This window comes from Muntiacus reevesi, chromosome 18 (genome assembly GCF_963930625.1).
Source record: "Muntiacus reevesi chromosome 18, mMunRee1.1, whole genome shotgun sequence".
NCBI classification, from domain to species: domain Eukaryota; kingdom Metazoa; phylum Chordata; class Mammalia; order Artiodactyla; family Cervidae; genus Muntiacus; species Muntiacus reevesi.
This window is the reverse complement of record NC_089266.1, coordinates 19,918,513-19,934,508: the sequence shown is the minus strand read 5'-3', so window position 1 is coordinate 19,934,508 and position 15,996 is coordinate 19,918,513. Positions and strand designations below refer to the sequence as shown.

Genomic DNA, 15,996 nt, shown 5'->3' with positions numbered 1-15,996 from the left:
CTGACTTTCCATTCATCTGCTTTCTTTACTTTTCTTTCCCATCTGCCATCTCCTTTGGGGCTTGCGTGAATACCTCGGGTGATGAAATGTAATTTCTTTCTCATGTCGATGGAAAGAAAAGTGTTTGCTCTTGGTCATGTAGCTTGAACTGGATGTGCTGCTTATACTGAAGTGTAGAAATAGAACTATTGAAGTTGTGCTACTTCCTCTTTCAAGGCATGGTTTTACTATTCTGACTGGGGGAAGGGGTAAACCAGAGGGCATAGCAAGTAATGTAGAAGAACCTTGGTAGTACTTTTATGAGAGAACCCAGATTAAGATTGAGATACTGGATGACATGTTTTTAGATATTGCTTTAAAGACCCTCAGTTAGTGATTCTGGACAGTTTCTCATCAGGCACAATTATTTCATTTGAAGGATTCTTAAGTTTGAAATGGTGTAATAATTAATTAGAATATTATTGTAAATTTGTATTTGATTTTAATTCTGCTTTTTTTTTTTTCGTATTCCCAGAGATTCTAGATGGAGCCTCCTCCTTTAGAGAGGCACTATTTGCTTTCCCATCAGTTCTCCCCTTTAGAGCCCATATATTTGCACTGAGCTTTACCTTTATGGTTTACTTAAACCAGGCATTGTGAACCATGCAGGCTTGTGAGTAGTGGTCAGTTTCACTGGTTTTTGCTAAGGGACATCCTAAAAGCAAGATGAAACGCTATAGTTACTCTGGATCCTCAAAGCAAGTTGCCTGTGGTTTGTAGTCAGTGGATTTGATTTTAAGTAGAAACAAGGATTGCTCACTTGAGAACAAGTGCTAACCTGTGCCCTCATTATCTCATCTTAAGGTTTCCCAAATCTCATGGTGGTATTTCTCTGCATTTCTGGTGTGCCCACTGCCTATCCTTCCTTTTTTTTAAAAAAGATAAATTTATTTCTTTTTTCTTTCAGTCATTGAGAGTTGATCCTGCTTCTAGAATTTACTTCCCGAACAATTGCTTTCACTTGTTTAGACTCTCAGACTTATCTGGTTTATACTCAGTTCCCCACCCCCACCCTGTGACTTTACATTTATGGTCCTGTGACTATCAAGAAGGGATCCCCTGTGGCTTTTTTTTTTTTTTTTTTTTACAGCAGGGTTGATAAGAGTAGAATCAAATTGAAATTTGGAGTGAAGATAATGAGAAAAATTCTCCTGACTTCATTTTTATTTAGTTCTGCTTTTGAAAAGAAAGATTCCTTTGACTCACTTCTAGTCTTTGGTCAAACAGGTAGGGCATGGATATTGCAGCTGAGGAGATGAGGCAGTGGAATGGTCAGTTGGCCTTCATTTCTTAGGGCAGCTCCTCCTTCCTGCTGAGAGGAAACAAGGCGAGATGTATTGTGGAGAGAGAGGCTGAGAGGACGGGGCAAGAAGTGTTGTGTAGAGAAAGGCTGAGAAATGTAGGTCTGCATCTGAGAAGGCCCCGCTCCTCCTCCATTTTATTGTATAAACTGTCGTGGTGGAAATCATTTTAAATCTCAACAATCCAACTAGTCCGAATGTTCTGAATTGGCTTATTATCTGTTACTTTTTCTTCACTTGATTTAGATTGTTGGCTTAAGCTATGTTCTCAAGAATCCTTAAGCTGTAAAGCCCACAGGAACTTTTTACTATTCTGGATTCCTGGTCAGAAACTAGGACATTCAGGTATGTTTTCACTTTTCCTTCCCTTTACTGATGCAGGGGAGGCCCATGCCTGCCCAGCTATTGTGTTTCTTACGTTTTTGGATAAAGAATACTCTTTAAATCCCACGGTTTGGAGCATTTTTTTTTTTCCTTTTAAATAGTGGGTGTGCTGAAAGCCCTCATGTTTTGACTTTTTAAGGGCATGGAAAACCTAGACGTCTGGAGACACCCCTTCTATCTTTCTCCTGTTCAGGACAGTGACAGCTCCTTGCTTTTCTTCCTGGGAAAGAGAGTCTCCATCTTTTACATTCTTACACAGGGAAAATTATAATTTGTAGCTGCCTGGAAATTTGATATTGAATGTATCTGCTGAGCTGCCTTGTTTTTGCTCAAAAGGAAGAAATACTTCCGCTTCTATGCATATGCAAAAGTATTTTTGGTACTTTCATGGCTTATTCAGGAAAACATAAGAGAAAAAATGGTTTCCACCAAGTCACAGGTTTATACGGGTGTCACTGTCATTTAACGTCTTTTTCTTTATTCCTTATTTCTAAAACCATTTCCCCAGATGCTTCACTGGGGCAGTTCTGCTTCCTTTACCTCTTGTTTCTTTTCTTTGTTTCTTCCCCTATTCTTCTTGTCTTCTTTTTGTGGGTATGTCTTCTCTTTTGGTGGTTTTCTTTTTTTTCATCTTTATTTTCTGAACTTATCTCCTGGTTCCTCGTTCCCTGCATGCCACTAACTATTTTCATTAGATATTAATTGATTTGTGAATTCAGGCTGAATTGCATCATCAGCAGATGGCGGATCCAGACCTGTTGGAAGAGTCCTCGTCCCTCTTGGAGCCAAGCGAGATGGGAAGAGGCACGCCCTTAAGACTTGGGTAAGTACCACTTCGACCCTCTGTACTCAACAGAGTCATGTCCATTTTTGCTGTTCAGAAGAGCACTCAGGCTGAGCATTCACTGGGTTCCAGGATGCCCTCTCTTCTGAGCCTGTTGCAAGGTGTTGCTAACTTACTTTGGGTTCAGTTCCTGAGTTGTTCTGTCAACCCTCTGCTGAGTCCGGGAATCAGACTTTGGCAGCCATTTTGACATAGCACAGCCTCCTGTTTGACATCTTTCCCCTCCCCTGCTCTTTACTTTCCTCCCATCCTGTGGTGTGGAACCGTTCCCAATCTGACTCTTCTCCCCACAGCTTCGTGGCTGGTGTGATTAACCGGGAGCGCATCCCTACTTTTGAGCGCATGCTTTGGCGGGTGTGCCGGGGGAATGTGTTCCTGCGGCAGGCTGAGATCGAGAACCCCCTGGAGGATCCTGTGACTGTAAGACAAGGGAATTGCGTCTGGTGGAGTAGGTCTGATACAGGGAGCTCAGAGCAGTAACATAGCATGTGCCACCTGAACCTGACCCTCCCAAGAGGAGCCCTTACATTTGCTCCATTTGGATCTGTGAATTTGAGGGACTCCTCTTTTCCTCTTCACCTCCATCGTATGTATACATACAAGGTATACATGATGTGTGGGCTCTTAGCTCCCCTACCAGCGGTCAAACCCAGGCCACAGCAGTGAAAGTGCCGAGTTCTAACCTCTGAACTGCCAGGGAATTCCCTCCAGTTATTTCAGCTTTATGTGTTTTCTGGCACTTATCTGGGACCAAAAAAAATTAACTCTTTAATGAAAATTAAAGCAAGACATCTGGTTCCAAGTTTGGTAACATCCATGTGTACAAGGAGGAGAGATTTCCCAGACTGTGGTCTTCATAAGTTGATGAAACTTTAATTGATAAAGTTTTTTATCTATTTGTTTGTTGGGAATTTTAGGAACTTAGTTTTAAGATTTATGTTGTGCAAGATAGGGTGATATTCCCCACCCAGTGCTTTGGAAAGCAGGAATAACTTAACATCTTGGCATTTGACATAATAGGACAGAGTTCTTAGCATAAACCTACATTTATATGGTGAGTCCATCTAGAGATGACAGGCAAAGATGATTAACTGTTCGGCAAGAAATTTACTTCACTTTGGTAATAGTATTATTTAGAAGCCTGGAGTTGGTTATTATGTTCTCAGTTATCTTTTGGGTGTCTTAAATTAGTATTCTTTTTTTTTTTTTTAACCTAAGAAGAGAGGTTGAATTATGAGGGTTCTCAGAGTAGCTGGGTCCTTCAGCTAGAAGTAAATGGATCATGTCCTTGGGACCGAGTAGGAGGGTGGTGATGCTTAGGTTACGGTGAGTCCCCTTATCCAAAGTACCAGTTTTGTAGTCTCACTGAAGGCTGTCCTTGGGTCACGGAAACACCACAGTTAGCAGTTACACCTCATGTGGAGCTATTCTCAGGAATATTCAGCCAGGTTCCTGGGCCACAGAAGCATTATTTTTTTATCAACGAGTGGAGTAAAGGGAGGGTCTGACTATCTCTAACACAGCAGCTGCACAAAGAATGTGCTCCAGTTAATTCCTGGAGAACTTAGGAATATAAGACCCATGAGCCTTACCTACTGCTTCCCTCCTCTTCCTTCTTTATCCCCCAAAGTTTTGTTTGTTTTCCTGTTATAAAAGCTCTGTAGGAACTGGAGAAAATACAGGCCACCAGAGACAGTCCTAACTCTTAACACCCACTGTAGAGTCTTTTTCTGATCTTTCCTACTAACCTTTGCCTCAAGGCTTCAGGTATACACTTGGTGTTTGGATAGAATGCCTTCCTCCCTGCCCCCTGAGGTCTAATTCAGCATGAATCGTGAGATTGTGCATCAACATTTCTCCCCAGCTGCTCAACTCCTTGTAATTATTCAGTCCCCTTTAGCTGGAGTTTCTGAGCATGCGAGCAGGCAGGAATGACTTCCTTTCCTCTTCTCTGTACTTGAGTCATGTAGGCAATAAAAGAATTATTCAGTTTGAATAGTTGAATTGGTAGGTAGGGCTAAATTCTGCTAAGAAGAGAATCATCTTTGCATCTGTGTCAAGCTCCTTGTTGAGTTTAAAAACAAGTATGGAAAGATTATTGAGATTATAGAGCAAATGTTCTTGTGGAGCTTGAGAGATGGATTGAAGATAATGGTTAAAGTACATGGTTGCCAGACCCTTAAAGGATTACAGTTGTTTCTGTGTCACCAAGAAAGAAAGGTGCTTAAGAAGTTTTCTGGATTGTAAGTCTGAATTCTTGGTTTTTGGTTTGGGGCCTAGGGAGACTACGTGCACAAGTCTGTGTTCATTATTTTCTTCCAAGGTGATCAGCTGAAAAACAGAGTCAAGAAAATCTGTGAAGGGTAAGAGAAACATGCCTCCCCCCAGGGTGCAGCCAGGCCACCTGTTAGCCTGTAGAATAGTGACACACAAGCCCTGTAAGTCCACCTTAAATGGGGAATATATTTTTTAATAATGTTAAGGTTATCTTAAACGATCAGAAATGGCCTAAGTATTTTTTTTTATAGACCGTCAAAATCACAATTTCCTTTTCTTGGGAAAAGTAATTAGGACTCATGGTTTATAAATTCTACATTGTTTTGGGACAATGGGTTTGCATACCTAGCAGTGTACCGTAGGCACTGTGCCCTTAAGCTTTTCTGAAATTCTGCCCATGAGATCCTTTCTCCACGCTGTTTTTCTCCAGCACTTTATAATGGAATTTGTAATCACTGCTTCTTTCTTTTTTAATCTAGGGGAATTTAATAGCTACAGAGAATGCCAAGACAGTTCAAATGTTGCTTGATGCTCTACTGTAGGCCCCTTCCCATAAATAATTATTATTGATTAGTGCATCAGTCTGAACTGACTCTGTTTTGGTCCTTCCAGTATGTTGGGATTATGTTCTGAGATTACTTAAACTGGCTCCATGAAGCAATGTCAGTGTTCCTCAGGCTGTGTCTGCACATTCCAGGTTCCGGGCCTCACTCTATCCCTGTCCTGAGACACCGCAGGAGAGAAAGGAGATGGCTTCTGGAGTTAATACCAGGATTGACGATCTCCAAATGGTACGCAGAGACCTGGAAGGAGTCTGTCTTTGTGAAATACTGCTATGGAAGACCTTACTTCTTCCGTGAAGCACTAACAGTTTATTAGGCACTTACGGCAGCCCAGGATACATTTGTTTTTTTGTGTGTGTGCTATTTTTAAGTCATTCCCTGAAACTCTTCCCCATCCCCCACGGGGAATGATTTAAAAATGGCATGAATTATCTTCAAATGAGACAGAGACAGAGACAGCACCTGAAATCGTTGTTGCTTAGATTATTCAGTTCCCCAGCTCATGAGTCTGAGATACGTTTATAATGAATAAAGCATGATGTATGAATAATGAAGTATGCTTAGTTAAGAAAAAAATCAAATAATGTAGAAGTACATATCGAATCAGTTCTGCCTCTCACAGACCTGCTCTACCTCCAGAGGCAGCCACTCTTAATAGCTTGTGTGTGTCCTCCTGGTCACCTTGAATCTGAACCACACAGTCTAGCCAGAGTCCTGGTGTAACTCTTGTACCCAGGAAGGAACTTTTTCCCAGTTGCAGTGTGTGTAGTTTGCACACATGATGGCTGTCACAGGGTTCTAAAGAGGGAGTCATGATGTATACATACATGGAAGGAAAAAGGTGCCCAGCTGGAGCTTGCTTCCCTGTTGAAAGAATGTAATGATTGCCACCTTGAAACATTAAGAAACATGTTTGACGTGTTGAAGCATTTCAACCCCTGTTGTGTATGACCTACCACTTGACCTGCTGCTGGCTCCTGTTAGCTGCACTTATCAGTTTAACCAAGGGAAGAGAGTTTTCTTCGAACTGCTGATGGGTGATGAGCCATGTTAGTACATTCTGGCTTCTAGAACTGTTCTACCCCCTCCTTATGAGTAGGCTTGCAGTAGACTGTGAAGAACACGTGCAGTAGCCTTTATAAATGACTGGAATTTGACTTTTAAAGCACCAAACTGTATGAAGTAAAATTTTAATGAATTAATTTTTTGAAGTAAAATTTTTAAAGGAATTGAATATCAATCAGTGAGATGTAGGGGTGGGGGGCAAGTTTATTAGCATCCTTCCAGAAGTTTAAATAGTCATTGTGAAATTGTCAACAACCAGGAGAGAAAGTATCCTTGTTCCTTTATTCTCAAGTGAACAAGAGTTTCCCTAGCATGCCATGGGTTGTTTTTTTTTTTTAAACCTCTCATGGAAGTTACTTTCTACTGCTTAAGACAGTTTCTCAGGGAGCAGTCATGACTTGGAGCAGTCATGACCTTTTCCTGAACTGACTTGAAGAGCCAGCTGTGATGGAGTACTTGTGCTAAAATGATTAATATATAGTTTTTTCCTCTTCAAAAAGACGTTGAGATTTCAGATAGAGTCTTAGGCACAAATGAATGGTGAGTTGCTTGCCTAATTTTGGCTTCTCCCCTCTCCTGCTATAGACCTGTTAAATATTTGGTGATAAACAAGACAGTAGAATGTAAAGTGTCCCTGGCCCTTCTTCCCACCTCTAGTGGAGGCAGTATTATTCCTCCGAGGTAACTATCTGCTGACTTCCAAGGGATCGGGCTTCCTGGGGAGAAAACAAAGCCTGACAGAAAAATCAAGCCTTATCTGCTCTGTGATGACTGTGGTATGTGGCAGTCTAAATCCTCTCCAGAGGCCATGAGTCTCCTGTCTCCTTCCCCGGCATGGAGTCTCTAAGAAGCAGATGATGGCGGTCAGCAGCACCTCTTTTCCACCACTCCTCAATGCTGGCTGACATTCAGGGGGGTTCTGTGGCCTGCTGTTCATAAGCAGGGATGTGACAACTCGGTCCCTTACTGGGCCTGTGACACTGACTTCTTCAAGTCAGAGTTACAGGCTCCATATGGAAAATCGTTGCTCTTTAATAAACCAGATAAAAACCAGTGACCTGCGTTGTTCTGCCATGGATTTGATGGTAAAATTAGAAAAGCTAAAAACCATTTCCTCGGGTTTCTCTTTAGCTTGAAGCTAAGTGAATATGAATATTAGTAAGTAGAACTCTTAATTTCTTTCAATTTGGCCAAAAAAAAAAACAAACTTCTAGTCAGAGGAAGAAAAAAAACAGATCCCCGCATCCCTTCTCAGAAAGCTATTCCTTTTTGCCTTTGTGTCTTGAAATGAAAGAAGGGTGTTAGAAGGATCGATTTCCTGCTCCTTTCTTTCCCCAAAGGTTCTGAACCAAACAGAGGATCACCGCCAGAGGGTTCTTCAGGCCGCTGCCAAGAACATCCGTGTCTGGTTCATCAAGGTGCGGAAGATGAAGGCCATCTACCACACTTTGAACCAGTGCAACATAGATGTGACCCAGAAGTGCCTAATTGCGGAGGTCTGGTGCCCTGTCACTGACCTTGACTCCATCCAGTTTGCGCTCAGAAGAGGCACGGTGAGTCCCCCACAGCTGGCGGTGCAGCCTTCAGCCAGGAAGAGAGGTTTCCATCAGTGGTAACAGGAATCAGTTACATTCTCATGGCATTTTTGTCTCAGAGTTCTTCAGTTTACCCATCTTGTACTCACCTTGCATCCTAACAGACATCTCATATATCCTTATTTTCAAATGTAGCAATTGTAATTCAGAAAAGATTAAATGATTTGATCATATCCCTGTGATCCTTCAGAGTTACACTCAGAACATCAGTCTCCTGGTCCATTCTCTCTGTCCATTAGTCTAGGTACATAGTATAATCCTTGCAGTTCCCTTTAGTAGTTAGTTAGAGCTACTGCCCTGTCCAAGCCTCTGATCTAGGGGCCAAGAGATACAGAGATGTAAAAAGGAGGCCCTCAAGTATCTTCTGACTTGAAGAGGATGATGTGCAGACATACAAGACAGTCTGTGCCAAGAGCAGTTGTGTGTGTGGAGGGAAGGAAGGTGCTAGCTTGGGCAGCGAGGATGATCAGAAGCAGCTTCAGGAAGGTGGCATTTACTCAGTGCTTTGAAGACTGGATGAGATGTCTGTTGGCAATAACAAGAAGTAAACAGTCTGGCCAAAGGCAAGTACAGCGTGACCATCCATGGTTGGGCCAGAACAGAAATTGTAACAGGTGAGCCGAAAGAGCAGGAAGTAAACCTGAGTCAGGGAGCCAGGAACCTGATTATGAAGAGTCATTAACACCAGATGAGTGGGTTTAAATTTTATCCTAGAGGGAGTAGAGGGGCACTGGAAGTTGTTTAGCAGTGAAAGGACATGATGATCAAAACAGTTTCAAGAGAATAATCTAGGGACTTCCCTGACAGATCAGTAGTTAAGATTCCACGCTTCCACTGCAGGGGGTACAGGTTGGATCCCTCATCAGGGAACTAAGATCTCATATCCTACATGCTGCATGACTCAGTCAATCAATCAGTCAGTATCAATCAATTAAATAAAAGAGTAATCCATTGATAGCATGAGGGTTGGATTGGGGAGCTGAGAGAGCCTACAAGTGGGAGAACAGTTAGGTTATTGTAAACAGTAGTAAGTGATAATGACCTTGCAGTAAGACCTTGCAATGGGAAGAGCAAATAATGATGAATTTGTTAGACATTCTGAAGGAAGTATCCTTCGATAGGCTTGAGTATTTATCAACGTACAGGAGAAATACAAGGAGAAAAAATTTAAAATGGTTCTGAGGCATCAAACTGGGTGACTGATAGAATAATAGTTCCATTAATGGAAGTAGAGATTCAGTAAGAGAAACTTATTGATTGGAGAAAGCTGCTAAGTTCAGTTTTAGTCACATTGAGGGGTTGGACAGAAATCCATGTGGAAATGTAAAACCGATGATGAGATAGTTCTCAAAAGAAAGGGGAAAATGCCTCTATTTGACAGGCCTGGAGTAGTTACTCTCTGCTAAGGTTTCCACTACATACAGATGCAAGAAAAATATGTCCTCGAGCTTTCTGTCTGTCTCGCTGTGGCAGCCCAGATTGAATGGGAGAATACATGGGAAGATTTTTGCACCTCTCAAATAACCTTGTGAACAGTAAACGCCTGCTTTACTCAAAAAAAAAAAGGCAAAATGAAAGAAATGGGATACATGAGGTTGGAAGGGAATGAGACCTCCAAGAGAGAAAATAAGGAGTTAATAATAGAACCTTGGGGGCCTGCAGTGTTACAGGCAGGGGAGGAGGAACCAGCAAAGAGACAGGAAAGGCATGGCTGGTAAACAGAAGAGGAAGCTCGCCAGTGTCAGGAGCTTGCATGTAAGAGAAAAGATCTTTGGATCTGGTGATGAGCCAGCCACTTTGACCAGGCATGGTCTGCTAGACTCCAAGGATTATTAGAGAGTTAAGAGTATGTGGTGAAGAGGGAGAAGTCAGAAAATAACTTTGCTTTCTTCATAAAAGCAGGAGAGAACAATGACACTTGTAGACAGATAAGGATATCTTCAGGGAAGAAAGGACCACATTTTCTTTGTTTATACATTTTAGACTTCATTTTTTTGTTTCATGGTAAGGATATTCTTCCCAAGACTTCATTTACATGTGTCATCATAAATTTTATAGCTAGTTCTAGTGTCCTCAAAGACTGGAAAGATTTTTTTTTTGAAAGATTGAGATATAATTTACCTGAAAGAAAATACACATATTTTATGTGTACTATTCAGTGAGTTTTGACAAATAGATATGCCTGTGAATCCACCACCATAAAGAAGGGTGACCTGATTCTTATCTGTGCCTGATGTTTCCCAGGAGCACAGTGGTTCCACCGTGCCCTCCATTCTGAACAGGATGCAGACAAACCAGACTCCCCCCACCTATAACAAGACCAACAAGTTCACGTATGGCTTTCAGAACATAGTGGATGCTTATGGAATTGGAACTTACCGAGAGATAAATCCAGGTAAAAAAGCTTGAATTTTTCTCTCTGGAGATTTTATTGTTATTTCTTTTAATGCTTCACTTTGAATGCAGTTGAACAACTGGCTCAAGACTGAAGATGCTGTCCAGGCCTCAGCTCTTGTAGAATTCCTGTGAAGAGGTGCCTATCTGGATGTAAGGAGTGAGGTTTATTGCCAGGTGGAACTCCTTTAGCAGGCGATTTTATAGGAATTTTATAAGCATGAGCTCCATAGATTGGGTTCCTCTGTCCTCACGGCTGTATAGCACCTGGCTTTCACTCAAATGCCATTTGCTGGAACTGCTTTAAGTAAAAAGTTTTCCCAAGGTCATCGACATTTTAGAATAGCTTCCTGGTTTCAGGTTAGATAGAGAAAATATAGCAGTTGTTGACCATTTTAAGCCCAAGGCAGATTTCTCCTCTGTTCAGAGAGTTAGTGATTAAATCTAGAGTCAGGTAGTTCATGTTCAGTGGGAGTCTTCTGCAGGACATGCTCTGCTCCAGATTCTGAACTTTCTCCCACTTAACCTGGTAGCTTTATTCAGCTGGTTGCAGTGCACAGGGGAGGAAAGTTAGCCTGTCCCAGGAGCAGCATCCCAGGGGTGAGAGAGAAGGAATCAAGGGACAAACCCCCCTGGAGCCAAAACCTTCATTTCCTGTGTGATTCTTTGTTGAAAATGCTGGTGGTAGTTTTGTGAGTCTGTGCAAATCCTGCTGTGGACATTATTTCCTGGGAGCCCCTCTGACCGGCAGCTTGGGAATGAGTCCCTTTTATCCTGATCTTAGATTATGGGGAGGGTTGTGATGTGTTGGGAGCTGCAGTTTTCTGGAATTTGTCTTTTTTTCTCTTTGGTCTCTTTATAGCTCCATACACCATCATCACTTTCCCTTTCCTGTTTGCTGTGATGTTTGGTGACCTTGGCCATGGCATTTTGATGACCCTTTTTGCTGTATGGATGGTGTTAAGAGAGAGCCGGATCCTCTCCCAGAAGAATGAGAATGAGGTGATGTTTTGTCTGTCTGTTTTTGATAGAAATTCAGAAACATAAGATAGTATTATTATTTTCTTGACATATTTCTAATATTTTTCTTCTGTAATCTTTGTCTGCATACTGTTTTTGTCTCTCCATAGGGCAACAGGTTTATAATAATTTTGTACATACAGAAGGATAATTCAGTCTTTTCTCCATGATTGATGGAAATCTATTTTCTTTTTACTTATTTGTTGAGATATTATTGATTTATAATATGACATTAGTTTCAGGTGTACAGCATACTGATTCCAAAATTTTATAGATTACACTCCACTTATAATTATTATAAAATGTTGGCTATATTCTCTGTGCTGTACAATGTATCCTTGTAGCTTATTTATTTTATACATAGTGGTTTGTACCTCTTGAGTCACCTACCCCTATCTGTCCTTCTCCTCTTGGCTCGCCCCACTGGTAACCACACACTAGTTAATTCAAGAATGAACTAATGTCTAGGTTACATCTGCGTTGGTCTGAAACGTTACAATTTCTCAAGCATCCATTATGAAAATTATGATTTGGAAGTCTTTGATCCATAAGAAAAATCTTAGAGACTATTTAGAGAATAGAGGAGCTATGTTCATTTTAACACTAAAGAGGCCATGTGCTGTGAAATACATTTCTTTTTAGCATTGTATTTTGGTCTTTACTGCAAGCTCTCTGACCCAGAATGGGGTAAAAGTGGCGAGAGAGGAAGGGGCTAGTATATTTTGAATGACATTGTCACAACTTGAGCTGCAGGGATTATGTTTCATTGGCCTGTTTCTTCTGGCTCCTAGATGTTCAGCACTATATTCAGCGGCCGGTACATCATTCTGTTGATGGGTGTGTTCTCCATCTACACTGGCCTCATCTATAACGACTGCTTTTCCAAATCTCTTAATATCTTTGGGTCATCCTGGAGCGTACGGCCGATGTTCGATATATACAACTGGACGTAAGTTGCCAAGAAGCTGAAAGTCAAAGCTTATTCCTTTCATATCCAGCTCTGGATTTCCAGATAAGTGGTAAACCAGCACTTGTTTACGAAGTGTTTGACACTGTTTCTGTTCCAAAAGAATGTAGTGTCTCCTCTTATCTATGCTCCAGCCTGGGAAGTGCTTTGTGATTTGTTCAGTAGTGTCAAGGAACTGTAAGTCAGGCGCATTGATTCTTTTGTAAGTCAAAAGCAGGGCTCCCAATTTCCCTACCTGGTCTTGTATGTGTGTTTAATTTTTTTCTTTGTTATCTATCATCCCTTCTCACTCTCTAATGCTAATCCCTCCTCTGTTATTGAAAAGACAAGGTAGCTTATAGTAGTTTCTCTGGGGATCAGTTTCTGGATCCCAGTGATTCCTTCTCTTGATAAAAAAATAAATGCCGGTTTTCTCCTAACATGGTAGGGAAGAGACACTTCGGGGGAACCCTGTCCTCCAGCTGAACCCATCCGTCACTGGAGTTTTTGGTGGACCATATCCTTTTGGCATCGACCCAGTAAGAGCACTTCTTTTCTATATGTCTGACATGAAGTTGTTTTTTTTTAATTGGCCATGCCATTCGTGGCTTTTGGAATTTTGGTTCCCCTACAAGGGATTGTACCTGCACCCCCTGCATTGGAAGTGCAGAGTCACTGTACGCCAGAGAGGTCTCTAACATCAAATTTTTAACTGAAACCCAGAAGTAAAAGAATGAAAATGAAGATAAATAGGTTTTTTTTTGGAGTTTTAGGTAACATATTTTTAGAAAACCTCAGTATATCTGTCCAGAGTACTTTAAAGCTGCAAGAGACCCAGATGCCTTGGGGAGCCATATTATTTTTCCTGTATGACTTACTTTAGAGATGGCTAATAATACTGACTCTGGGAAGATTGATTTTTCAAGACTCCTTCCCAGTTTATTTCTGTTTAACTTAGTTTCATTTTTATTTTTAGCAGATGTTTTAATAAAGCAAAAATAGCTCTTTTCTATGGATTTTAGATTACCATTCTTATATTTACATACTTAAAAAACTTGTCCCAGAATTTTATTTTTTTCAAATGCGTAAGCAAGTAAAGTGTGATCAGATCTTTTGTGTTATGTGCTTGAACAGAGGAGGTAGGGGAGAATTTAAGCATTAGATTGTAAGGTTTACAGAATTCCAGAGGAAAATCAGATCATTGCCAGAAAGATTAAGGTTTCTCATTAAAAAAATAAATAAAGGAATTAATCTGGCCTTTGAAAAATATTGCAGATTGTTATAGGTGAAGAGAAGTATGTGCAAAAGCATAGAGGTAAGGAGATAAAAAGTTAATTATTTTAATTTTTATAGAAGCTAATGTTACTGAAATGCTTAGTATGGACCAGGTACTATACTGAACCCTCAGCATATCTTATTTATCCCCAAATAATTCTATCAGGTAAAGATTGCTGTCTGTATTATACAGATAAGGAAACTGACACTTGGAGATATTTCATAACATTTCATATGTGCATTTAACAGATGTTTACTGAATCCCTATCATCTATAAGGCATAGCAGCTGCTGGGACAAAACTCCTGCCCTCAAACAGCTTGGAATCTAATAATAATACTGTCTCACATTTCTGTAGTGTTGTGTAGTTACAGAGACTTTGTTGTTGTTGTTGCAGACATTTGATGGCTTACAGGGAAGGTCCTGAGTTTAAAGTGCCTGTGGGTCACCCGGGTATAAATGTCCATCAGGCAGTTGGAGTTGCAGAACCTTAGGCCAGACTGGGGCTACAGAGAGAACCAGCCAGAAGTTTTCAGGTTAGAGATCATTGAGGATGAACTCTTCATGAAGAGGCTAGTTCAAAAAAAAGATGCTGGGCTAGATGTTGGAAGATCTGGCCTAACAGGTTACAGAGTTTACTTTTGGTCACAGAAGTGACAGGGGGATTCTTGGAGGTTTGGCATAGGGACATGGCTGCCTCAGAGTCACTACTTAGGAAACATACTCTGATGGCCAAAATGGAGACAGAACTGTCAGGAAAATTTTACAGGAGTCCAGGCCTTAAGCGACAAAGTGAAAGTGAAAATGAAGTCGCTCAGTCGTATCCGACTCTGCGACCCTATGGACTGTAGCCTACCAGGCTCCTCCGTCCATGGGATTTAAGCGACAAAGCTGAAGGCAATTAATATTTTAAAATAAATGGAGAAAAAAAATAAATGGAAGGACAGCACCACTGGGTTTCAGCCAGCATCTACAAGATAAATGTCCCCAATTTCTTCAACAAATATTTTGTAATAAATTAAAGAGAACTCCAGGGAGAAGCTGTTGAGACTTAAAAACTGCATCAGCAGTCACGTGATGTAGTGACTTATTGGACTCTACTTTGAAAAAATGAATTATTTTTAAAAATATGGATGCAATCAGGGAAATTTGAATATTAATGATTCCATGGTATTACAGAAATCATTGTTAATGCTTTGGGGTGTTATGACAGTACTGTGGTGATTTTTTTTTTAACTGTACCAGGTCTTAGCTGCAGCACGTGGGGTCTTCAATCTTTGTTGCAGCAAACAGGTTCTTTTTTTTTTTTTTTTAAGCAGGTTCTTTTAGTTGTGGCATGCAGGATCTTTAGTTGCAGCAGGCAAGATCTAGTTCCCTGACCAGGGATTGAACCCAGGCCTCCTGCCTTGGGAGCACAGAGTCTTAGCCACTGCACCACCAGAAAAGTCCTTTGTGGTCATGTTTTTAAAATAAGCTCTTACCTTTTAGAGATCCATGCTGAAATATAATATGTACAGGTAAAAGGATATGATACCTGGATTTTCTTCAAAATAATATGGAGGTGGGGCATAGGTGAGGTAATGATGAAGCAAGATTGACGAGAAGTTAGTAATTAATCATTGCAGCTGGGCCATAGATACATAGGAGTTTCTTATGTTATTCTCCCTGCTTGTGTGTATGTTTAGAATTTTCCACAATTAAAAAAAAACTTTCTACAGTAGGTAAATATTTTTCCATTTGAGAACTGTTTGTAATGCCTTCTGTCTTCTTGGGCTGTGATAGATTTGGAATATTGCTACCAATAAACTGACCTTCCTCAACTCCTTTAAGATGAAGATGTCTGTTATCCTTGGTATCATCCACATGTTGTTTGGAGTCAGTCTGAGCCTTTTCAACCACACGTGAGTTGCTCTGTTTTGTCCTAAGAATTCACACAGTTCAGACAGTGCTTTTGCCTGAAGAAGTCATAACACCTTTAGGAGGAAGTAATAACTCAGAGTACTGTTCTGTATTGAAGAAGTGCCTTTAAAAAAAATCTTACTTCTTCAAATGAAGCTTGCTTATTAGTATTAGTGCCTTAACAATGTATGAGTTTCCCAGGTGGCGCTAGTGGTAAAGAATCTGCCTGCCAGTGCAGAAGACACAAGAGACATGGGCTTGATCCCTGGGTCAGGAAGATCCTCTAAAGTAGGAAATAGCACCCCACTCCAGTATTCTTGCCTGGAAAATCCTATGGGCAGAGGAGCCTGGCAGGCTACAGTCCATGTGGCTGTAAAAAGTTGGACACGACTGAG

General features: G+C 40.9%; 1 protein-coding gene and 1 non-coding gene across 4 annotated transcripts in view; both read left to right on the top strand.

Moving 5' to 3' along the window:
- The window catches only part of ATP6V0A1 (ATPase H+ transporting V0 subunit a1), a 56,520-nt gene that overhangs the window by 23,152 nt on the left and 17,372 nt on the right, over nucleotides 1-15,996 (top strand). For 2 of the 3 annotated variants that reach the window (XM_065911040.1, XM_065911039.1), the window contains exons 6-15: nucleotides 2,444-2,547; nucleotides 2,862-2,988; nucleotides 4,849-4,931; nucleotides 5,543-5,636; nucleotides 7,814-8,026; nucleotides 10,313-10,463; nucleotides 11,325-11,464; nucleotides 12,274-12,431; nucleotides 12,877-12,967; nucleotides 15,485-15,603. In XM_065911040.1, coding sequence (XP_065767112.1) covers nucleotides 2,444-2,547; nucleotides 2,862-2,988; nucleotides 4,849-4,931; nucleotides 5,543-5,636; nucleotides 7,814-8,026; nucleotides 10,313-10,463; nucleotides 11,325-11,464; nucleotides 12,274-12,431; nucleotides 12,877-12,967; nucleotides 15,485-15,603 — 1,280 coding nt within the window. The remainder of the gene's footprint in view (nucleotides 1-2,443; nucleotides 2,548-2,861; nucleotides 2,989-4,848; nucleotides 4,932-5,542; nucleotides 5,637-7,813; nucleotides 8,027-10,312; nucleotides 10,464-11,324; nucleotides 11,465-12,273; nucleotides 12,432-12,876; nucleotides 12,968-15,484; nucleotides 15,604-15,996) is intronic. The other variant, XM_065911042.1, reaches the window with a different exon arrangement.
- On the top strand, nucleotides 9,433-9,567 carry LOC136150432 (small nucleolar RNA SNORA31). The gene has a single exon (XR_010659857.1). It is a non-coding gene; the product is annotated as a small nucleolar RNA SNORA31 (small nucleolar RNA).